The sequence below is a fragment of the Amblyomma mixtum genome, chromosome 3 (genome assembly GCF_055824585.1).
Source record: "Amblyomma mixtum isolate Tamu chromosome 3, ASM5582458v1, whole genome shotgun sequence".
Classification (NCBI taxonomy): Eukaryota; Metazoa; Arthropoda; class Arachnida; order Ixodida; family Ixodidae; genus Amblyomma; species Amblyomma mixtum.
In genome coordinates, this window is record NC_143014.1 from 53114014 (window position 1) to 53139583 (window position 25570).

General features: G+C 46.2%; 1 protein-coding gene across 6 annotated transcripts in view; it reads left to right on the forward strand.

The window, feature by feature from the left end:
• Window positions 1–25570, forward strand: part of LOC149350218 (transmembrane protein 163a-like) — an 80960-nt gene that overhangs the window by 50944 nt on the left and 4446 nt on the right. For 4 of the 6 annotated variants that reach the window (XM_089579188.1, XM_089579190.1, XM_089579191.1 and 1 more), the window contains 5 exons: window positions 18249–18386; window positions 19752–19795; window positions 19878–19963; window positions 22942–23038; window positions 24136–24247. In XM_089579188.1, coding sequence (XP_089435314.1) covers window positions 18249–18386; window positions 19752–19795; window positions 19878–19963; window positions 22942–23038; window positions 24136–24247 — 477 coding nt within the window. Of the gene's footprint in view, window positions 1–3590; window positions 3655–9713; window positions 9978–18248; window positions 18387–19751; window positions 19796–19877; window positions 19964–22941; window positions 23039–24135; window positions 24248–25570 lie in introns of those variants that run through there. The other 2 variants (XM_089579193.1, XM_089579192.1) reach the window with 2 other exon arrangements.

Below are 25570 nucleotides of genomic sequence, written 5' to 3' on the forward strand. Positions count from 1 at the left end.
GATGCCCCTGTCCTGGGCGATGTCAGTGCACGTTAAAGAACACCAGGTGGCCGAAATTGTCCGGAGTTCTTCAGTACGGTGTCCCTCATAGCCTGAGTCGCTTTGGGACGGTAAACGCCGATAAACCATAAAGCTTAGTCCTTGACACCTCTCGTCTTCGATACAGAAGTTTAACCACCCTCCCGTTTTTGTTTGTTTTTCATGGTACTTTTATAACAGAGGAAATGTGATACGTGAGTTGGATTATTAATAGGTAATCTAATTCTATGGCGAAACAAGTTAAAATAAATCGCCTAACACTGTCGGTAGGCACAGCAGCATAGATGCTACTGGTGAACATGGTACGCAGCAGTCCTCGTGAGAAATGAAGGCAGGAGCGGACAACGAGCCCTCCCGTGGCACTGTTCCCTGCGAGGACTGAAAATAAATCGCGGGGTCGCAAAATGCGCGCAAAACGGGCCACGCCATAGAGGTCATAAACCGCGACCATGGCGACACGCTGCGGGATTTGCTATCTCACCCCCCGTCCGTGATCGCACACCAATGGGTGTACAGCCACGGACGGTGCCCTGGGTGAGTTACTGCATGCATTGCTTGCTGTTCTGTCTTGCGGCCGCTCTGTGTCGGTGGCCGTAAATGGCGCCATAGACAAGTCACTGCGGCTCTCGTTCTCGCATCTGGCGGTTTTGACCTCCAGGCTTACGATGAGCACCCTATTCGCATTCATGAACGGCGTCAGTGTCTGCCTTGACCTTCCGTTCAGTGGTCTCCGTAGTGTACAGTATACGCTTCATAAACGGTGTCTTGTGCGATCTGCTTTTGGGTCTTCCCGCGCAGTTCATTGGATGACCTTTTTTTTTCTGCACTCAACAAATGCATTTTTTTTTTTTGCTCTCAACTAGCGTTAAGGTTATGGCGCGTGTGCTTGATGCATGGTTCATTGTCTTAAGGGCATAAAAAAGTAGCACAGCTAACGCAATATGTACGTCGAGCCAGGTCGCTTACATTGCTGGTTCACATAAAGGACGTATCATAGCGAGGAGATACAGCACTGGAGAGACAAGACACAGTGAGTGACACGGGTGACAGTTCCCCGTCTCTCCCGCGCTGTATCTCTTCGCTAAGTCCCACCAAGTAGCCCGAATTTCCACCTTAGGATGTTTCAGGTAACTTTCATAAAAGCTCTCGAAACTAGAGGCACCTTTTGGCGTAATTAAATACACGGAGTACTGCTAACAGTAGCTGACAGTGCTGGCAGTGACCGAGTAACTAATTAGGTGAGGTTAATAACTGAACTCAAATCTTTGGAGTTCAGAGTCTATCACACTCGTCTAGAGCGCTCGAGCCGTGTGTTGGGGAGCAAATGAAGTTAAATCTTATCGCAGCTCCTTGGCTCCCCGGGGTAAGGCGCTGGTGCCTGTGTGGTGCACATGTCTATTAGGCTTCTCCCCAGCGCAAGTATTATCAGTGAAAGTCAATGTCTTCTTTAGAATTTCGGATTATTTCCACCGGACGGCACCGCTCGAGCGCTGATCGACTTGGTATGTCACATGAAGAGCGCCGTAAGGAGCGTCCAGTGGCATTATTTCTGTGAAGTCAGCTTTAGTCTGTGTGCGAGAAAAAGAACAGAAAAACCTGAATATTGGAATCGAAAGGCAAAATGCATTTTTACTGGCTCTTTCACTAGAACGCCCAACCCGCAGTCTCCATCCGCGCCCGCGAACGGTCGCATTCGCCGGCGCTCTGGCGCATTTGGCTTTGGAGCACTCGGCGGGGCTTTTGTGGACCTGGTTTAATACGTAGAAAACACTTCCTGAATGAAAACTTTTAGGAGACTGCTCTGATTGTTGCTTCACTTGACGATCTGTAACCTTCTGAAGGACGGGTAGTTAGTCTCTATTAACTAGTTAAATAAAACTAAAACTCACTAAAGGGTGCAGTGAGTGGCCTCCAGGTATGCTGCTCCTTTCATTCCAGGGAAATGAGCGTGTTTTTAAACCATCGTTGATATGAGGTGAAACGCCGTGTGCGGTTGTAACTTTTTTTTTTCTATTTGGGTTATGTTGACGCCTTTTTATGTCGCCTTCTGCCAAAATATCGCGACAGGTACTTGTATGCCTGTAAAATAACTTGCTTCACCTTGCCCCGACTTGATGCAAAAGGGAATAAGAGAAAAGCGATATAACTGTGTCACTCTTTTCGTTCTGAGAAATTTTTTGCGACTTTTTCCGCTTTCGGTGAAGCGGAGGTTGTGCCAGTGAAGGCAATGATAAAAGCTTAAAGCACAATCCACCTGTCGCTTACTGGAAGAGGCAGAAAAGCGTCTAAGTTCCAACTGGGTAGCGGTAAAGAAGCGCGTGTGCTATTCTGTGTGCGGAAACCTTGATGCTTTTGGTGGAGCTCCATCGTGGCCAGCAGAGGATGTATTTTAACTACAGTGAGAGGGAACACTGCTTCCCATACATACATACATACATACATACATACATACATACATACATATTTATTTTGTCATATTTACACATGGAAGTATGTGTGCCCGCGGAAGCGCAAGACAGGGCGCTTGTGGGCGGGCCACGGCAATCAAACAAAGTGCAGACTCAGTACAGACAAAATTACATGGTTTGCAATATAAAAGAGAGAAAAAAAAGAAAAAAAAACATATATTGATAGGAACAACAATCACACTTGTACACACTGAAAAAGTAGGTTAAATACATAGATTATGAGGATGCAACAACAACAACAACAACAAAAAAGCAACCGTGCTTCGTAACACATATCAACAAGACCTTCAAAGTGTTTCGAGCCATTATGTCAGTGTACCGTTTTAAAGGTTCTAGACGTAACTAGCCAGGATTTTACTTGTGATTTGACCTCTTTGATAGTCTGCAATGATAGTATTTTTGTTGGAAGCTGGTTAAAAAGGAATGGGATGTAGAACATTCGGCACCTTTTTCCATAGTGTGTATATATCTTGGGAAGCTTAAACGACTCTACTTTTCTTAGTATTTTAGGTTTGTTCACAGGAAGCTTAAAGTTATTAGAAAAGTAGTTTCTACTAATTACTGCATGGGTAAATAAATCTTGAATGAAGTACACATCAGCTGCAATCATTCTTTCAGCACTATCTAAGGTCTCCTTAGACGTGCCATACAAAATGTTTGCGGAAATTCTGTGTAGTAATCTATCGATTTGGCTCCTTCTAGACAAGCTCCTTCTACGCGCATTCTAACGGCCTGGCCCTGTATTGAAGCGCAAGAGCGCCATGCTAGAGGCGGCAATTACTCTCGCCGCGCGCACTATGTCACTTTCGCGCTCCATGTGCCCTCTGCCACGTCCGTCGCAAGATAGCGGTAAGTTGCGTGGCTCAGTAGCAGCCGCCTTGCTACTCGGGCATCCTGCCGTTGCTAGCCAACACCTTTTCAGCTGCTTGAGGAGGGCATAGTCTGAAACAAACGAAACTCTGTGGGGCTTCTATATACGCGTAATTAGTTGAATACTTTTGAAAAATGTAGCGCTTTGTGTTCCAACACATGTTCCAATGAGAAGCAGCGTATAGCCAAATCCGTTCTTGAAATTTGCCGCAGCTGGAATAATGAAAGCAACCGGCTGCGTTCGGCGTTCCACCTGTGCAAGGCGCCCTGACCTCAGGTAACCTGACCTGCTATTGTTAGCCGTGTCCTTAGCAGCTTCCGCTCTTTGATCGCTAGCGCTAGCTATTCTGCCACGACCTTCTTTTTTTCTGCACGGTTTGCTGATATGGTTGCCCGAAATCGGGGAGCTTCTGCTGCGGAGACGTAATGCGAAAGTGTAACACGACCCACTACTGCCATCTGGTGATCGCTCGGCGGCGGCCATTGCAACTCTGTGGGATTTTTTTTTTTTTTTTTGAGGTCAGGGCAACACAAAGCCTTTGCATTTTTTTTTTAATTTGCGAACTTGTCCCGGTTTCCACTTGGTAGCATATACAATCACTATTTCTTCTTTTAGGCTCAAGCGTCCCTCATAGCCTGAGTCGCTTTGGGGCGTTAAATCGTCATAAACTGTCCTTTACGTTCAAGAAAAGGTTTTCTATGACTGCGCTACAGTGAAACACAGTGCTTTTTCAATTAACTAATCAATCGTACAATTACATTAATTTCATGGGCGGTATTTTACGAAAAAAGTTAGGTTCTGTAAATGTCGCAGTTCTCGCGAGGACCTCTTTCTCGCTTTTTTCACGAAATGTACACGTACTACAGCTCACGGTAAATAGGTACCGCAAATAATTTCAGCAACATCGTCTAGTATTTCGGGAAAAAATGGCGTTGAGATCAGCGTATTATTCCTACGCGCATCTGCGACTATAGGAGTGTAATGTGCGGAGGCAACCCTTCCGCAGCGCCGAAAGAGAGGCGTTGAAGGCGGGAGTCTCACGCTTGTACGGCGAGTGGCCATTTTTCACAATGTTTGCGTGATTGCTGTAACTCTCCCGTTTATGAAAAATTTTCAGCTCATTAGAAAGGTAAACGTATTTACGTTTCAGTGGTAGGCGTTGTTAAAAGCAATAATTGTTGGTACGAGAAACCGAGTAAAATAACGTAGTGCATAAAAAAAATAAGCTTTGTTCGACTTTCCAGCTTGCGTGCAGTGCTTCCGGAAAGCTACTGCAGCAAAAAGAGCGTTGTTTCGGCGCAGTTTAAATGAGATGTCAATCTTTTTTGACACTAAATAGTTATTTAGATCCAGCGCTCTAAAAAAGCTCAAAAATAGCATATGATTAGAGGCTTAATAGCTTCCCATCTGACAAAAGACAATCACTATTCTTAGTGCTGCACTTAATATTTTGTTTAGTTTTCTTTGTTCGGTTAACCGACATCGCGAAAACGCGACTCACGGAGGCCTGGCAATGAGCTAAACTTGTTTCTCAATCAAACGGAAGGACTATAGCGATCGCGCAAACATTGCTTAAAATGGCCAGTTGCCGCTCCTGACATGACACCTTTGTTTCTGTTCGTTTTTGTTTCTTTGCTTCTTTACGTCGAGCCTCTCTCTTCTCCGTGAAATATCTGGAGCTCAGCGACGAGCTCAAATGCCGTGATAATAACTTCGGACAGCTGTATTTGCCGCGTCGACGAGGTGAATTCGGTAAGAAATGTCCTGGTTGACGCTGTGCAATTCGTCAGGAGGGGGTATTGTTTTCAAAAGTATCCTGCTCAAGAAACTGCCTTCAGTGTTTTTTGTCTATTGCCGAGTTCCTGCTAAGGTGGTTTTTTTATTTATTTATTTATTTACATACCTACAGCGCCCTTGCGGGCATTAGTGTAGGGGGGAATGAAAAAAAACAATGAGTGCACAGATGATATAATACAATTCAGCAGCAAATTCAGGTTGAAACACCACGTAGCATGGGCCACGTACCAGCCATTGCGGCGTCAGATGATTTAGTAGAATTTTGTAAACAGAGCCGATCTAATAGGGGCGCCATGTCGTCTTTGCGAAATTTCGTGCTCGTGGAATATTCTTAAACTTCGAATTAGATGAATGAGCAAAAAAAAAAAAAAACAAAACAGTAAGTAGCAGCTTAACCTTTTCTGTGTTTCGTGTCAAGACGGTAAGTGTTTTCGCGTGTCTTTAACACATTATCGCAGTTTCTGTCTCTCTAAATAAGTTATTCTCTCGCCCTCCGCCGTACATCATCTGGTCACCTTTTATTTCCACTTCATGGAGGTTGACTGCACCATCGCTTTTTTGAATCCCAAAGCATTGCTGACATTTTTGTCGACCCGACTACCGATGGTTGAAGATCCTTATGATGGATAAAAGAATGTTGTATTGTTTTCCTGTCTTGCACACTACAGCAGGGGATGTCGTGCATGACATCGAATTTTCACCGGTAGCTTTTCGTCCTCAGCCATCCAACCCTAGCCTCGAAAAGGAAGCGCTTCCCTTGGAAATTAATTTTATCGCTAGCAGTCTTAAGTTCTCAGTTCGGTGCATCTAACATTTTGCTTCTTCCGTGAATATTCCAGAATCTCTTGCTTTCTTGTTCGGGGCTACCCTACTATCTTGTCCTCCCCCTTGACACCTGTGTTGACTCGCGAGTCACCGAGCCCTCCTCTTCCAGGTAGTACCGACGCAATGGCAGCGTAGATACCTGAAAGTTTTCGCCACCCAACGCTTTTTCAGCATTATTTTCAAGCCTACTTCACTCTGCGTGCTGTTTTTTGCCTTCGTGTTTCGAACATTGACCACCACATATTTCCATGCATTGCGTCCTTTGCCGAACAACCGTGTGCGCCTAAGCCAGCCTACAGACTGTCCTCTGTTTTGTCTAAAAGGAAGTGCGCTAGAGGAGAGCTTGCTTCCTTTTCACCCTCTTCTGTTTACAGTGAAAACTGCAGGAACACAAGAGCGCTCGCATGCGAGCCCTGTAGCATTGCGTGTTTCCAAGTTGCACAAATCCCTTCAAGACCGCCACAGTTATCGCCTTCGTCGCAATCCCTCTGATCGCGTATCCCTCTGCTCGCGTGATTGCGAAGTGATTTCTAAATAATTGAAGTAATTCGTGGAGCTGGTAAAAAAAAATGGCTGAGGCTTAACTTGGTTAAGCCTGGAGAATGCGAAGCATCATCGTGTCGCGTAATTTGGAGGCGCACAACCACAGCGACGGCGCGAGGTGGGCCCCCGTTTCTCCACTGTCGTGACGTCATCGTGTCACGTGGTGTGACGTCATGTAACACGTGATTTGGAGGCGCACAACCACAGCGACGGCGCGAGGTGGGCCCCCGTTTCTCCACTGTCGTGACGTCATCGTGTCACGTGGTGTGACGTCATGTATCACGTGAATTGGAGGCGCATAACCACGGTGAAGGGCTGAAGTGGTAGCTAAAGTAGTATGCTTCGCATAAAAAATTGTTTACGGCTTGCCCAGAACCACTGCTCTTCGTCGGAAACTTTTGTGGCATCAAGCAGAGAAAGCCGTCGACACCGTTGTTGAGCGCGTTGCAACCCTGATAATCGTTAATCCTGTGTACATCTTTCACTCCTTGTGTTTTGTGGTGCTCACCATTTTGGACCGAGTTCAACTGGCTCAACTATCAGGTCTCTTTTTGTTACTTCCAGCATGCTTTTGCAAGCTGTGCTGGCCGCTGATGGATCTGCATGAAGCTATATTTCTTGTTTTCGTTTCTGAAGCATATGCAAAAAAAAAAAAATCTTCAGGATATGTTTTAGCCATAATCAAGACTAAACACGAAAGGACTTGACGTTACACGGAAAATGAGCACCCATTGCGACCGTTCACTATGCACGTTTCTCAATCGCGCTTCATGTGTAAACGTTGGTGTAAATGGTGTACATAGTCCTTTCACAATTGCTTCATCCTGCGCTTGCCGTTCGGCCTGTAAAAACTTAGGCAACGTTGTTCAAGAGCCTGTAGTTTGGCGCACGTTTCGGCCTTAGCATTCTTGTACTTTTGCACACAAGCTTCACTTGTGCAAATGATAAAAAAAAAAAAATGATCGCCGACATTGTGACATTGTGAGCGCAATTGGCCGTGGTGACTATAGTGATGCAGATCGAAACGTTTTTCGAGCAAGTAGTGGTTTGAACAAACGTGCCTGACTTGTCACTGCAGTCTCTACTTGAACACATTTGGGCTGCATCGGCGCTTTCCATTGTTCACTGCGTCTGCTCGTTTCTATTTTACCTTGCATCTTGGTTCGGTACCCTGCATGAACTCTTAGTCCGCACTATACCATTCACTGTTTCCTGAAAAGCGCCTTTTCCAAAGCAGCGGCAAACATTTCTTTGTCTTGGGGCTTCCTTTTGCTTCGGTTCGCTTAGTTCCAGGCAAGCAGGGAATGAAGTCCATAGAGAGTCGCCCAGCCGTATCGCGGACCGTGCGATGAGCGTGGTCGCGTGGCTGGCTTCCAGGTTACGCGACGTCGCGAAATTGTGGTCGCGAGTGACAAATGACTCACTTTGCGTTTGAGGTCGAATCCAGGTCGAGCGGGACGTGTAAGCAGCAGAGCTGTCGCCTGTCACGACAAAGCGCAGCGATTGCTCTCGGTGCGGCCTGGCGCACCTGTGCTATCAACGGGCCTATACCGTTGTTACGTTCTGAATTTGCTGTTCTGCTGCATTCTAGCCAGCCAAAATAACTAGCAACATTTCATGAGAGGTATTCGCCTGAAGCTAATGCGACATGTTCGGCACGCCTCGAGGCAGCTTAATATTCCTGTTTGCAAAGCAAAATAATGAGCCTACAGAGCCTGAGAAACCGATAGAGCTGAGCTCAAATTTCACATTAGGGAGAAACGTAATCGTCGCACGAATTTTTTTTTCCGCTGGCACGCATTCTATAAAATTTTGTGGCCAATAATACAGTGTAGACGTAAAGCAAAACTGAGACTGAAATAGCACTTAGATGCGTGTGTATTACTGCAGGGGCCGCTAACGTCTGAGTACTTCATTAGGCACCATTTTGTCCGCTGTGCGACGTGACTGAAATGTGCGCGGCTTTTAGGTCTGTCTGAACAGTAACGTCAGTTGCGTCAGTAAATAGCGAATGTGTAATGCTTACCTGCCATGATCTGGCTTTAGCACTGTTAATTTTGGTAGTTGGCACGCCTAGAACCGCAGTTCCGCAGGCGGTAATTCGCACGTCATATTGCCGACACGTGAATCAGGCGTGAAACTGCCCAATACATGCAGGCTTCGGTGGTGCCAGTCCTGTATCCAGAGTCTGGTAGGCCGAACTAGACTTCCTCCGCCCCTTCTTCTTTATTGCTTGGTCTAAAGTTTACGGTATGTGGGTTCACGAAAAAAAAAGGTTTTCTTTATGATCAGGCAAGTCAATACAACGAAACCAGCAAATTAGCGACGAGACATGCGCGCTCCGTCTGTTTGAAATACTCGTAATACAAGCTGATTGGTTAGAGAGGCAACGTACAATTTTTTTTTTCCATGAACCAGCATATCCCGAAAACTTTCGTCCATGAATGTACACCTACAATTTATCTGCGCCCCGCTGTACAAAAAAAAAAAAAAAAGAAGCGATGACGAAAGGTGCGGCAATTCATTACATAAAACTGCCGACGAGCGCGACTGACTGCACGCGATGTTGCACTTGGGCATGCGACGCTTTTTTCGGCATTATCTTCGTACTGAGAGCGTCGAGTGAATCATCAGTTCAGAGACTGCAGCTCAGAGACTCCGATCATTCCACTGCACCCGACTAAATTCTAAAGCAGAAACATGTGCTTCAAGAAAAAAAAAAGAAACCGCAAGAGAGCGAAGGCGGCTCGGCTGCCTCCGCCGGCGTGGACCTGATCCGCCGCGGAATGCAGCGGAGGAATGCACCTGCGCTCGCACCCCTCTAACACATTAGGGGGCCCCATCTGCACCCCGGGGCGACCGGGGTGTTCAACAGGAGCGGGAATAACAGCTCCAGGAAAGAAAGCGAAAGGAAAAGTGCCGATGCATTCGTCACGCGGAAGGGCTGGGTGGCGCGGTCGCCGACGGTGGTGGGGGGACACCTTCGCGCCGGCGGTCGGGAGCCGTGGTCGGCATCGCCAGACGAGGGGCCCACTGCGGCCCACTCCCTGGTCGGCAGTAGTAATTGGCAGCCGCTCCTTTCCCCGCGTGGCTCTGCCGGTCCGAGTGGAGGAAAGCCTTCTCTCGGCGCCCGCCGACCCAGATTTTCGCCCAGCACGCTGCGAGAGGAGATTCTCCCGTCGCACCAAGGGCGGCTCTTTCACTCACGCGCGGGCCTTGTTTCGCGGCAACCGGTGGCCGCTCCGAGGCTCCGAAAGAGGAAAGCGGCCGCCTATATCGGTCAGCCGCGTCTGCATCGGCGGCCTTCGGGTAAACGCACTCTGGCCGCGTTGGCGGCCGCGAGGACGTCGCCATGGCCGTCGCCGCCCGCGCGGGCCGTTGAACCGCCATGGGCTTTCACTCCTGGGAGCCGTACCACTTCCACTACGCCGACGGTGAGTGCGACGCCGGCGGCGGCCTTCGCGCGAGCAGGGCCGCGCACTTTCTCCCGGCGGTCGTCGGCCGCCGAAAGGGATGCGCCCCGGCTCCGCCTGGTGCTGCTCTTCTTTTGCTGCCGTGCCCGAACGCTTCATTGCGCGGTTGCTCTCCCGTGCCAGAGCTACGAGCAGACCGCGGGCCGCATTTCTCTCCCGGGCTGCAGTGCCGGGTTATATTGATGCTCGGCGATGCGCGCGAAGTGATGCGAAGCGGTGCAAATCAAACTAGACCGCGTCATCTCCCTCCGAGCTCTGGTGGCGTCTGGCTGCGCTTGGGAGTCGCGCGCGCTGTGCTGGAGTTCGACGGCTGTGACGGCAAAACAGCCAGTGTGCCGCCTTTTGGCTCTCACATTTTATTCCTTTGATGGAGAGCACTCGCTTGCGTAACTCTAATGCTGTGCCCGGTCTGTCTTCAGTGTTCGTAAGATGTGTTTTTTGTATACTGGTGTTTGTGCCCAACGCATAAGTAAATTATGGCTGTTTGCAATTTGTTCCGCAGAAATCGAAAAGTACGAACCAGAGATTTTTTCGAAGCTATTTATCGAAGCTTCCTGCGTCCATATTTGACGCTTGACAAATGGCTCTGGTCGAGGGGACGTCGGCATTTCTCGTTTATCGTTCCGAAAGTTTGTAAAAATGACATTTTGACCTGTACAGCGCTTGTATTCCACCGCTTTGTGATTTAGTGCCATCGGTTCTAAGGTCTTCATCCATTCGGATTTTTGATATGGCTAGGCATTTCGAAACAAAAGTAATGCTAACAGTCACCATTCCGGCCCTGCAAACGTACTCTTATATTTCATGTAACAGGAATTTCTGTTCGAGTCTTGCATAAATATGCAGCATTTAGCCTTCAGTGTGTGTTTTACTGTCAGTATGATCACACCTAATATTCTGACGATGTATTATTATTACGAAATTGCAAATTTAAATAAATGACAGTGAATTGACCTCGCAGAAAGCATCTCCCGAGCGTTAACTAGACCAATTCTTCCAACCAAGATGCACCCTCGGCTGCAAACGCGTACAAATCTAGCTCGCATAGCACCAGGCTGAAACAGTCAGTTCCTGGCTCCGTGGTTCATATTTAAGTCCCTTGCAGTGGGGCTCTATTTGGCTCCGCTAGTGTTAAGCGCAGCTTGAGGCTTTCTCTTTCTCAGTCCGTGCTTCGCTTTGGGACGAAGATGAAGCCTCGCCAAGAGGAATGCACGCAGTTGTACAGACGCCTGTGCGCCGCATAAATGGTCTGGCTGGGCTCGCACGTTGAAAATCTTAGGAGAAACTTGAGCGCGAAGCTTGCATGGGAAGCGGCGCAGCTGTATACGACTCGGCGTTCGTCTCTCCTTGCGTTCCTTTTGGCGCGGCTAGTTCCCGGCGATCGGAGGAGGTTTGAGAGCGTGTTTTCTGGATTCGGTTTTGCACAGCACCGCCCTAGCATGACGAACGTGCGCGCGATCATCAGTGGGAATTGTTTCTCTGCTGGCGCTACTGCCTCCGTTGGGAGTGTGCGCGCGCTCCGCGAGAAGTGCGGCTGAGCGCTCTCTTTAAATGAAACGCTGACGCAATATTTCATCGTCCCACAACAGGTGCCTTCTCACGTTGCGCTTCAGGTTTCTTTCCCCCGACCGTCGCTTTAGCGGTTCCGTTGGGCGTAATGCTGGGCGTGGATGCCTGCTTTGTGATACTTTCCGAGGATAAATCTGCGAAGATCTTATTAGTGTACTTCAAGTACACATAAGGAGTTTATCAGGGCTAGTTTTCCGGCTGCCAGTGTTTATACGGGACTGTTTCATCAGCGAATTCTATTTCATTTCAATGAGAGCGGCGGCTGACATTCCGGGGTTCTCTTTTATTCAACGAATTAGTGGTAGTTTCTTTTATTTCACGAGACCTTTGCAGATATTAGCCTTTGGGACGTTAAACCCTATAAACCTGTAAATCAAACATTACAGATATTCCACGTTAGTAGGGGTGCGCATCTCGGGAGCTAGACTGTACTCGGTGAACGCACAGCGCGCCGAATTATGACGGAAGCACAGTATTATTTTTGTCACATACGTTAATTGTGCGAAAGAGATGATCGCAGTTGCTCAAGCCTTGAAATCGCGAAAAATATTGCGGAATAGACGAATAACAGAAACGTACCTCTGAAAACAAGTGGCTTTCAGTTCGTTTGCCGTGGTTTTCATTACCAGCATCGTTCACACCCAAATCTCAAAAAAAAAGCTTTTTCATAGCGGTAAGAGATATATATTGCTAACTGCCATTGTTGCGAACTTGGGTTTAGGGGTATTTTTTCTTCTTCTTGGCTTGCGGTACCCGCGGTGTTTTTAGAATCTGTCGAAATGGTTTTCAACTCCACCGCTCAAGGCTAGCATCTGCTACCAGCCATTAAACAGTCCAATCGCTGAGCTGTGCAGAGTCGAACATGTCGTTCTTGTTACGGCTGTCAGGCATTGCTCAAAGATATACTGTGGCCGCCACATTTAACCCGAGTAGGCTAAGGTGACTTTTCAAAGAACTTCAGTTTTCGGACACTTGCTGACGCTGGCCTGAGTAGCTTTCTTTTCAAACCTCTCTAATGTTGCTTTCTACAAAGTGGTCGAATCTTTCATCAGACACAGAATTGCGCTATGCGTGTTTTATGTATGACGGCGGCCGGGCAAGGAATGAGACGTTTCTAAAAGCGCGCTTTGGTCTCGTTTGCGGACATGGAAATGGTTGAAAGCATTATTGCAGTAAGTATTCTGGAAATACATTTCTGAAGTCCGAACAACACTAACAGCAACAATGAGCCCATCGATGTAGTCAGGATGAGAGCAGCCAATGAGCCGTCATCGTCTAGGAATTTCCGCGGAAAGGGGAAGTGTGTTCGCTGACGTTATTGTTGCTCGCTGTCTTTTCGTACCATTTTTTTTTTCTAACATTTTCCCTAGTGTTGCTTCAGTCGGCTTCTGTAAAAGGGAAGGGAGCTATCTGGGGCAGGGCCGGTACAGCGACGTAGGCGCAGTACAGTTCATTATGCCTCAACGCTGTCTGCTCTAGGCTTTGTTCCCCGCGCATAGTGACGCTGCTGTTCTTGCCGGCGTAATGCGTTTGGAATGTGGTCATTATGTTGGCTTTCATAAGCCAATGGGACGTTAATGTCTGCGGCGAGCATTAATTTCTTGTTATCGCTTTGTGCGACTTGATGGAACCGACCTGCTGGCATGCTGTGCATTAGGGAATGCCACATTGCCCGCGCTGCTCGCTTTACCGCTTGCCGAAATGAGCACGAATTAGTGCAGTTTTTTCTTCACCACGAGCGCACCCCCAGTGCGCTCGTGGTCCAGTTTCCGGTCGAACCAAACATTGTAAACGAATTCTCGGTTGCCGGTTTCGTGGTTCGTATGCAAGAGCTAAATCGAGAAGCACATTTGTACAAAGTTTCTTTTTATTTTTTTCGGAACGTTCATCTACAGTACGAGGAAATTCAGTTTTTCGGATCTTTTCGGCGCGATGGATTTTGGGTTTTAAGGCATACTTTGTTAGAAAAAAAAAACACGATGAAAGAATGTAGCCGTCAGGAACATCATTATCATGCCGCCAGTACGTATCTACAATGGCAGCCAGATTTATCGCTGTGCGCAGCTTAGTATATCCAATATCTATCTTTCGCAATGTTGTGGCTGGTGATGGCAGGAAGTCTTAGGAGAATGAAACTTCGATAACTTCCTTTCTACGTTCGCACTGCCAACTGGAAATCCTAGTAAGCATAGCATGGCCATGGCGCACCTTCAGCCCGTCATGACCATGCATCCTCCAGATCTTTAGGGTTTTCCCTTACAGCGCTAGCTCAAAACTTTGTCGCTAATTGGTGACATCACTGAATCTAGTTCTAAATATGAAGTTCGTGGCAGAACAGTATACGGCTTAATCGGCGCATACCTTACGCATGTGTCTTTTCATTTCAACTCTCATTTGAACGATCGGATTTCAACTCCATGCTTCCGATCCTTGTGATAACACAGCATTTTGAGAAAAAATCAAACGAAGTCGTGGCCTGACCAAAATGCATCCACACGTTTCCACGTGGACTGAGGTCACTGTTCCAACTTCTTTTGGCAGTATGTCGTGCGTACTGTAACGAGTCGTGTGCGGAACCGCAGAGAAGGGGCGAGTCCGTTTTATTCCTATTGATTATGGCACGAAAAAAAAAAATTGTGCGAACTGCCCGACACTACTATAATACTCCCCCCCCCCCCCCCCCCCCCCCCCAAGAAAGAAAAAAAATGATCACGTATTCGTGAAATGCCTTCATGGGTTACGACGTTTGTCCGTGTGAGGTTCTTAACCCCCCCCCCCCCCCCCCCCCCCATCCCCCACAGCGGTGCACGTCACAGAACCAACTGGGGTTCATTGACGTGGACTGAAACCTCCCTACACGGGCGTTTTTTACATTTCGCCTCCAGCACAATGAACACACCGCGGCCAATGTTGAACTGGAAATCTCCCTCTTTAGCAAAAGTTCTACCAAATGAAATGCCGAAATTCGTTATTTTCGGATAAATTCGAATTCGCGATGTTTATGCTGCGCGCGCCGCTGGGATTTCATTGGGACTATTCGCAAACGCAGAAGCCCAGTTGCTGAGAAAAAAGGAAGAACATTTTTCGGGACTGGTGTACAGTGCATGGAACGGTCAGATGTTAGTAGTCATTATGTGCGAAATACGCCGGAGATGGAAAGTTTTCTACCATGCTCCCCGTGCTGCAGTTTATTACCGCCTTGTGAAATCAGCAAATAAGCCCGTATCTCTTTTCGGTTCTCCAGCGGCGAAAACAGTAAATATCGGCATGAGGCGCAATTTTTATGCGTTTTGTGCTGAGTTTTATATATGCGTGGTATTTCTTGCTGCTCGCTTGATTGTTCTGTCCGCAAATAACAGGGCTCCGGGTCGAATGAGCACAAGGCTGCTCAGTAAACAAGTGTCTTGATTAAAGGGCCAGTTATTCTGCGAGAGATATGTGATGATCAGCAGAATTTTTTTTTTAATGCGAAAGACCGGAAGCACAAAGGTCGAGTGGTCATTTATGTCGGCGCTAAGAGGGAAATAAAAAAAGAAGCTACACAGAAACCGGTCAGCCAAGACGACAAATTTTCGCTGTTGCTGCCTTTCAATACTGGCCGGTGATTTCTCACGACAGGCCTGTAATTTGTTGACAGCAATTAAGTGGGATGTTTCGGCAAGCCCAAGTAAGGTTAGCAGAAACCGTGGCGCAGTTACTAGCTGGCTGGGCGGCGCGCGCACAGGAAAAATGGGGTGGTTAGAAAACTTATCTCATTTCTTGAGCAGAGAGCCTGCTGGTTCTTCGCCAATACCATTAATCATTTTTTTCATTTCAGTCAGAGCCAATGTTAACTTTCTCATTTTTTTCATTTTTCATTTTCTTCTCATATTTTTCTCAGTGGAGTAGAAATTGTTTAGCGGATTCAGGGGACTCTAGTGGCCTGCACACCGCACGACGTATATTTTTCTTGAACGCACTAGGAATGGAGTTATACTCACACGTACACTTAATTTCTTTTCTTTTTCTTTTTTTACTTGGAAGATACTGCAGTCTCGGAAGACCAAGCAGGTGGGAACACACAGATACAAAGTTTACATAGCAGTGCTTTCAGAAGCATACTTCAAACATGAGTTTGGTTAAAAGAAATGGCATGCACAACGTCTTATTAAGAGCACAAAAAAAACACACACACATCAACAGCCCAAGATTTTGATAAGATTATACATTAGTAACAAAGGCTTACTTGCAAAGACGATAAACAGTAAAAAAGTTGAATACGGAACTGCGCTTGCGCAAAAAAGAATTACAATTATATCACAAATAAACCTGAAGCGTGCATCAAGATTGAAACACAGTGGTTAAAGCACACTCAAAATTCGAGCTTCTACAAATGTGGCCAGAACTTTTTTCGCACATTACACAAACTCTTCGCGTTTGTACACAATGACATTTGCTAGCACGTCTGCACTAAGCACCTCCTAATTTTCACTAAACAAGGCGCCAAAATTTGATCGCCGAAGCATGCTTCGTATTATGGCCGCGACTGTACATATGTTTTTCTAACGTCTTCATATTGTAACAGATCACTGCATATTGGATCGGCTGTTATTGTGTTTTTGTTGCCAATGCCATGTACATTGGCCGTGGACTCCGTAAATCCCGATTTCTGACTTTCGCGGTCTTCGGTATCTGTGATATGAGAAATAGTCAATGAAGTGACCGTCAAATCATTTAGCGCTATCATAGCGGGATCTCCGCTCGTCCACTAACATGTATGTATAATTATGCAGTATAGTGAGGATAAACAAAGCTCTGAAAATAATACAGCTCGCGTTAGCGGGAGCCCGGAGAGTGTAGCGAGACCTCAGATTGCCAACGCACGCGTCCGATCTACTGGTGAATGAGGTCGGGTGCTTAAGTACGTATAATTAGCAATAACGTGACATTGTGCCAGAGGGGAGCGTTAGACGAAAACTCATCTGGTCGGGACAAATCATAACGTGAAACTAGACGCCGACCAAAAACAAAAAAAGTCTTTTTTTTTTTCTGTTTTTCGTTTTGTTTTTGCTGGGCGTCTACAGTTTCACGTTGATTTATCTCAACCAGACGAGTTTTCGTCGAACTCTGGACTTCGTATAATGAGCAATTTTTTATTTTGAAATTAAGTAGATATGTGGGCAAATCGTTTTTTTTTCTGTCTTAATATTCTCGCAGCGAAAATGAAATATTCTATGGAAACTTATGCTGATGTTTTGCGATTGCTCATCAAAGAATTTTCATCAAATGGGATTGCCTGCTTAATATGTTCATTAAATGTTTACGTCAGTCTAATACCACCAGTACTGGAGTAGATGCTCTCGTAAGCACGAAAATAAGTAGTGTTTCTGAATGTCCTGTTATTTTCGCATATGCCAGTATTTCTATTTTGTTAGCCGTGTTTTGTTCGTTACTGCTTCGAGCGAGGGAACACCAGTTAAGTGTCGAGGAAATAGTTACCTAAAGGATAAGGCTTGATAGAACTGCAGAAGGAAGCCAGAAAATGCCAGGCTGAAGCAAGAATTTCGTGCGTATCGAAATTTGGCGGCCGCTAAAACATGATTGGCGAAAAGGGAGCACTCATCTCAGCAGTTCCCAATGCACAGGAATAATGGAAGAAAGACAAAAAAAATTGACAAGCAGCTTGATGTACGGTTTCAGACACGCTACTTTCACACCAAGAAGAGAAAAAGTGGAGCCATTATTGCAGATATTTAACGATACTTTCATTCATGCAACAGGCAAGTTTCGCTGCGCTGGTGCATGAACTGTCTCGAACGCAAGCCGAACCGCAGGCGCGCACCGACAGCCTACCTTCCTGACTTAACACAGGAACTACCGATCATTAACAAAGAGAAAATGTTCACAAGCCTTCAAGGTTTGATAAGATACGTACACTAGCTTCATATTAGAACTTCAACGCACTAAAAGATAGTCTTAAAGATACTGAACGGAATATTAGAAGCTGGAATCATGGTCAAAGATGCAAAATTCAGTAGTGAGGCCTATGCGTAAAAGCGGAAAGAAAAGCGACTGCGTTAACTACTAACTTCATTTGCTCACATTTCGCAAGAAAAAAACCCCGTGTTATGAGTCGCGCAGTCTTTTTTTTTTTTTTTTGCGAGAAATACTCATTAAACAGCCCAGCCCGTTTTGGATTCATGAAGAACAACGCGGCATGAAGAATGTGTCGGACGGCACGTGGTCCTGTTACCATGATTTTGTTCACAGCGCAACAAGAACGGGAAAGACGACAGTAACACAAACAAGCGCTTGTTTGTGTTACTCTTTCGTCTTTCCCGTTCTTGTTGCGCTGTGAACAAAATCATGAATACTTACCAACTCGCCCAAATTTCTGCCTTGCTGTACTGTTACCAGAATACTTAAAAGTGCATTAAAGGGCACTGGTGTTGATTTATTTTGAAACTATCCCACGAAACCTGCCCCATTTGATATAAAAAAAAAAACGCGGGGAAGCGTAAAAACAGTTATGGATGTCACTTGTGTTATCAGCTATGCGTGCTCCGCAATAGATGATGCTTTCAAATCTTGGTGTCCACAACCGTTGCCTGTCTTGCGCATTAGCCCGGATGACTGCAGAAGTTACCGGGCACTTTTTGCATCAGTGATCATTTCTTTCCGCAGAAACAACACCGCTCAAGCTCGATTCACAACTTTTGGAAAACGGCCCTTTCGAGGGAGGCGACCTCAACCGGAAATGCGTCCTCACGTTGAGCATCGTATCTGTCGTCTTCAACATTGTAGTAGGGGGCACGGGCTTTGGTAAGTTTACTCAACGTCCCCGTAACTTTACCGGCGGTCAATGGGCAGCTGAGTGACTGTTTTGGTTTGTTTCTACTTTCCCCTTCTTCTCGGCTGAACTGATAACCCTAGGAATATGTACCATACTTCTAAGAGCTTACATTTCAGGTGCACTGTAAATCCAGAAACAGTGCGCACTCCGACGCCGCCCAGCATGCGATCGGTCTGCTCGCGATGAAGGCTTCAGCGCTGTGAAAAGGGTCCATTCGAGTTGCAGCACTCGTAATACCCACACAAGGCCTCCAAGATTGGGGGATGCGGTAGGGCTAAGGCAGGTACAGCGAACCTCGCTTACATTCAAGATCTCGGAGGCCATGGTTCATACATAGATTCCGCCCCTCACATCTACTGAAATGTGGCGCTAGTATATTCGTTGTCGCATTAGCAAGAGGTAATTTTACATACAACATGAGGGTCATAAGTTTATATACTGGCTTCTTGTAGCACACTGCCTAGTGGAGATGAGTTTCGCGTGTTTCGGCTGCAGCTTTAACTATTACTCCACAAATTATAGCACCGTACCGCAGCGCCACCGCTTCTATTATTTCGCACAATTGTACGTTTTATATGAATATTCGCGCAAGTAGCGCAAGTTCATAAGTATTCTACTCGTATTTGATTCGGTCCTGTTACAGTTTCATTCGTATTCGATTTGGCACCAAAGCAACACTATTCGTTTTCGTTTCGAATTAAAACGAAAAGCTATTTCCACATTCCCTACGAGTCATGGAGGACGTCCGTTGGGCCTTTAGCATCAGTTTGCTGACATGTTTGTCTTGTGATCATGTGACTTAACACACACACACTGCTATAGGAGCGACGTTATTCCAACTGTGACTTTCGGCAAAAAGATGGTATAGGAGCCCAAAAGGGCAGCCTTAGCATCAAGGAGTTTACTCTGACACTGAAGCCGACGCACTGCTGCGGTGAGAGAAAAATAGTGGAATGCGCTTTGTACAAAATGGCCTGTTATTTAAATCGGTAGAGAGGGTGTTTGATCTACTCGTTAACAAGCTTTTATTCTGTGGCCTTTCGGCAGCAAAGACGAAATGCGGAAAATGTAAAGAAGCTTGAACATGTTTAGATCGGCATTCACTGACTGTACTTTGATGGCGTAAACTTTCCACATATATGACAAATAACGCTTAATCGCTCCAGCTACTCTAAAGCGCTCCCTGGTAAAGGCGCTCTCAGTGCAAAAGGATCGGTGCTTTAAATTGTTTCGAGCTGTTTTTCTCTTCGCTCTGACTGAAAAAGAAAGTGCAAGCACACTGACAAAACAAAGAAGTGGCGTATTTTAAATTGTTCTTACTTTTGCACTTGCAGTTTTCGCATTCCAGAGGAACAGTGCTTCGATATACGCATTTGCGGTAAGATCGTGTCTTTCTTGTTGATTATTACCATATGCTTGTTTGATACCTGCATTTAACGTTTCTTTCTTTTTTTTTTCAGGCCGAGTGCCTTCTGGACATGCTGTCTTCAATTATTGTGATATGGCAGTACTTAACCCCGCACTACTCGTTTGCAAGAGAGCGTGTGTGAGTACGCGTCTGGCACGTTAACTACATTATGCTATTTCTTTACAAGACCCAAGCACGAAGAGAATTATGTCGCGAAAAAGAACGTTGATCGTTATTTCATTCAAGATGTTTGTTTTTCCTAGTCATGATCCCTTTTTTCCAGGCTGCACTATTTGCGGGGCTGACGTGAAGTGCGTGTAGTGTGGCTACAAACGAACAAGTACCCTGCATTTTTTTAATTGTTTGATAAGCATGGAAGAGCACTAGAGCGCTCAGGTTAAGAGAGAGGTGGTAGGGTTTCCGCAATTTAATTATGCGCTGTACTTGGTCATATCTGATATCTCTTCGGGCAGGGTGTATCTAAAATGTAGAGAAGTATAATAACGAAATGTTGTTTAGGCTGTGCATCAATTTCTCTGCCATATTTAGCTACTTTTATGGCGCACGACATTCTGCATTACCAGTTCGCGTTTTATGGCGTCTTATCATTTGACAATTTGCATAAACTACTTATTGAATAAGGAGGCCATATAAGATGATGGTACCTGTCCAGCAACTCTCAACTGTCGATATGAAAGAAAGTGATGCAGGCTTTCATCACACTTTCATAAACTTTAATAGTTCTTGCACCATAGCCGACCAGTCAGTTCATATCCTCCGGTAATTTCCCACGGACCAAGATACCGAGATGAGCGTTTCGCGAAGACACCGACAATACAGAGCAGATAACTTACAAAACTACACGCAACAGGTCATATTGCATCTGTCAGCACGACACATGGAACACATGCAAGTCTTAGAAGCGCTTTTAGAAAATCGTTATCCTGAATATCTCGCCAACAAATGTCCTTGTAAGAGCGGTGAGTTTTGTGCGAACGAAGCAAGCAATGATTGGTTTGGTTTATGGGGGTTTAACGTCCCAAAGCGACTCAGGCTATGAGGGACGTCGTAGTGAAAGTCTCCGGAAATTTCGACCACCTGGGATTCTTTAACGTGCACTGACATCGCACAGTACACGGACCTCTAGAATTTCGCCTCCGTCGAAATTTAACCGCCGGGGCTGGGATCGAACCCGCGTCTTTCGGGTCAGCAGCCGAGCGCCATAACCACTGAGCCACCGCGGTGGCTGAAGCAAGCAGTGAGTTCTTTGTCAGGTTTATACCTTACCTTGCTTCACAACCACTGCTCACCGTTACAGTTTGTAAATAATTGCTGGAGTACCATGGCGACCCGCCAGTACCTGGTTATGCGCTATTATATTAGTACACTTTGGAGATTTCCGACCCACACAGCTGACTGAAAGTGGAAAACGCGGAAGTAAATGGCTAAATGAGATGCTCTTAAACTTACGACTACAATGGAACTGAAAGCTTTCTGAACGGATCGTTTACTTTAATGTAACCGTTTTAGTGAACATCGACACGAACGCCACATTCGCCATTTCTGCAAACGTAGCACAAACAAAGCAGGGCTATGGTGTTATGTCTATACTTTGTCTAGATTTTCCGAATAAACTGTGAAGTAGTATGATTTCGCATTCACGAGACCTTTATGCAGCGATAACACACTCCATGCAACAACAATGCTTCGCAAATAGGTTCTGGAACTGTTTTTTTGGCGTCCAGAAGGCCCACGAAGCCACGTCATTTATGAAGTCATAATCGTACTGCAGGCAGGCGGCCTAAGTGCCGAACTTTTCCTTGGGTCTGAAGCAATTTGTCTATGCAGTAAATGCAGCAGATAACACCTGGAGGGAGACGTATAAGAGGTTCATGTAGAAAAGTTTCCCTTTCTCAGAGGGTAGTGTTAGGTGGCGCCCAACATACCCGAAGCCCGAGACTTCTCTTTTTTGAGTCACTGTCAAAATTTTTTCGATCTGTCTGTTTATGCCGGAGGTCAACGTTTGCAGCTAGGCTGCACAGGGGTGAGTATTAGGGGGACGGTAAGGCCACCCTCCGGCCTTCTCACTGGCTAGAAGATTTCTACTAATGAACCGGACCGCACCCTTCCTCCCCCTTATCCCAGGTTTTTTTCTGCGAATCAAGTTGTAAAAAAAAAAAAAGCATTGTATACCTGTGACAGCAGAGTGCAGGTTTTAGGAGCAGAGTGCTTCAAGCACTGCATTCACCATTTCATCCTCTCCTCCCCGCGTTAGATAACCAACCTAAAATTTTCTTTGTCACCATTCCGCCTAGTTTTCTCTGATCGTTTCCGTCGTCCCCTTTATTATTGGCTGGAGCATATGGTCGGGCTCTTGCACTTACCATGCACATGTGACAATTCTAACTTGACCCTCTCTTTCACGCTTTCGTTTGTATCCGTGGAAAGTTTTCCTATTCATTTCGTCACACGTGAGTATGACCATGTTGGTGTATCATACTACAATTAAAAAGGATTATCACATGTTAGCTGTCGAGTAAAAGTCTATAGTTTCGTGCATTATCAGGTGGACATTCTATAACTGAAACTTCGATATGAAACTTCCGGAGACCGCAAGGAAGAAAAATAATCTGACTCCCTTTTCGCGGTTCGAAATGAGGATGAAAGATCGCAAGACCCAAACATATAGCTATTTAAGCTGCGCTGAAATCGCTATTACTCTAGTATCCGAGGGCCATTAGGAGGCGCCTTAAAGAGCTTAGTAGTCGCTGAAGTCGAGAACGAAAACGAGAAATTCTTGCTTCTCCTTTATGGCTGGCCACTTTGATATAAAACCGGAAACATTTCTGGCGCTCAGATTTCTTGACGTCATGCGCGCTGCGTGATCTGAGTATACGCGGTGTCATATTTATGTATTTGCTGTCTTTTCGTCTCATGCTTTTCTTGTGCTGCCGCGGATTTTTGCGGCTGACGACGATGCGAAACTAAGCACTGCCATTCGTCTTCCCCTCTCGTTTACGTGCCAGCTCAACGCAATCGGCGAGGCGTTTCGGAGCGGCTACGCTCGCATTATCTCCATTCGCTGTGCCTAACGAATGTCTTGTTTCTCCCCATAGAGCCTGCATGCTTTTGGGACTCTTCTTTATACTCTCGGCGATTGCCATTATCAGCAAAGCCATGGACGACCTAATCGTGCGAGAGAGCCCCACTTGGGTAAGACGGTGCTGGCGTTGCGGACTTCCTGCAGGATGCGAGATAGACGGCGGCAAATCGTGAAGCCTGCTGCGAATTGATGAGCACCGCGGGGCGCTAGCTTTTAGCTCCTGTGCTCGTCCGGTCACGCTTCATCGGAGGGATTCCGCAGCCTCCTCACCTGAACGCGTGTTCAGATAAAGCAATGTAAGATGGAAGGAGAGGATGTTCAGCAAAAGAATGCGATTAATTTGTTTTCGTTAAGTTTGACGGTGCAGGCACCTTTCTTGTGCGAAACATTCGCACACTTTAGGTATAATCAAATGCGGTGCTGAGTGTTAACCGGAATTCGTTGTGCGATAGTGCACCGAAAAGATCCCATAGCTTGCTACGCGTTTATCCCTGTTCGCACATGGAGAGCCAATTAAACATGTTTAAGGTGGACAGCTTGCTTTCTTTACTGCGACCGTACCCTGTCTAAATCGTCTTGAGTTGAAAAGCAAATAAAAAAGATGTGTTGTGGGAAATACGGATAACTTGCTGTTAGCGTTCAAAGCAGCAGATGACCTTCTTAAAAGAGGCTAGCTCTTATTTCATTATTTCTGTTAAGTTGCTAATTACGAGTTGAACAGAACGCCTGATTTTACATTAAATAGTTAATTGCCTTGTTTTGAAATGAAATTGTTCTAATGGTTTCACAACAACCTGGAGGTGACTGATACGATGACAGACGAAGAGCTAGGGTCATCAGCTTAAGCACAAGTTCAGCTTGCTAACTGAGATGTAAAGGTCGAAATATAAAAATACTGGACGCACACGCAAACAAACTACTAACGGCCACGAGCAGATACCAATAAGAAGCGGTATTTAGAGATCTACTCTCCGTAAGAGCACTTCATGACTTCTAATGTAAAATAAATTTGGAAGCGCCGCCTCAGATGCTCAGTTAAGGCAAAGAAGTCAGAATAGTCTGGGAAGTTCGGTCACCTCGGAGTAGTCTTAATGAACGCGATTGTATTACAGAGGAGCACTTCACTCTTTGGCTCCTCTCTCTGAGATGGAATGAGCGCGAGTTCTCTCCTCGTATGCTTTCAATTCTCATTTGTCCCCCTTTCCAGATACCCGTCCTCATTATACTTGCCGGAGTCGGTGCAGCTGCCTGCTTTCTTCTGGCAGTCGTGAAATTAATCCTGGCTAAGCGACTAGGAAGCTTGTCCTTAGTCCTCGACGGTGGGTATACAAGGTTTCATGTCTCTTGGAAGCGATAGCGTGTTGAGTAGAACGCCTGCCTAGGGAGGCTTGTAGAGACGCCATTAACACGCCGACCACTCAGCCTATATGGCAGCACACTCGCTTATCAAGGCGGGGCCGGCATCAATACAGGAGGCTAAAGCGGGAGGCATGCGGAACGTATTTCGCCAGTGATATTTCGGCGGATGTGCAAGGGGAGCGCCGCGGGACGGAGCAAATCGGCCTCTCCCAGACGGGAAATACGGCGTTGCCCGTCGAAGTAAGGGGCCGCCCGCTGCAGCCGAGCATGTCACCATTTAAGCTCTGGTCGCTAAGCTCGGCAACTATAGTCGGATACAACTTAAGTTCTGCAGCGAACCTCCGCCTATAGACAGGACCACCGAGCAGGATTCCTCCGCGACGAAAAGTAGACCGTTTTAAAAGCTTTTCCTGTTACCTAAACAAGATGTTAATCAAGAGACAAAATTATAAGCTCAGGAATTTCGATTTCTCTGGCTTGTCTGATAGTCAGATTCTAACAATTTCTTTTGTTCATTGTTTTAATTGTCCAACGGAGAAATACAGGACGCTGCTTACCATGGCCAGCTTTACCAAACGCCGCTTTTTAAAGTGGTATCCTACTATAACAGCACTTCAGGTTTTCTCTTTTCTACTCGCTCAGTCACTTAGGAGCAAGAAAATGTGTCTTCTGTCTTAAAGTTAGTACTCCATATTCACGGCACTTAGGCTTACCAAAGGGCGCCGCTTCTCTGTTGTCCTGGGAATAACCAGCAGAAAACGGCTCTGATGCGCGTCTGGCACCAAACCTTCAGTACCGGGAGAGCATAGCCTGCCTTTGGTTACCACGCGAAAATAGCGGCGAAATAGCCTGTCCGTGGGGTTACCGCTTGTGCTGCGCCAGCAGTTTTGATGACTGGTGTGGTTTCTTTTGTGAATTTTAAGTAAATAACCATAATTTCGAGTTACGAAATTACTTTGAACAGCCCTCAACTTCACCTTTTAGAAGCTGTGGGGGCTTCATGCCGTGTCTGCCGAGGTGAAACAAATTTTATTACTTAGTCTAAGAGCACTTGCTGCTGGGCTAGTTGGTTTTGGTTCATATGTGAATAGGTTTCAGGCGCAAAAAACAGACGAGACGAGACGAGGCGCTTTGTCCTGTTACCTTCCTATGTGTCTCGTCTGTTTTTTGTGCCTGAAACCTATTCAAATTTTGTTACGTGACTACTTCATGCTCTTCGTCAATCGATAGTTCAGTACACTATGGCCCGGTCGTGCAAGAGCTCACTTTCTCTATGCGTCGTG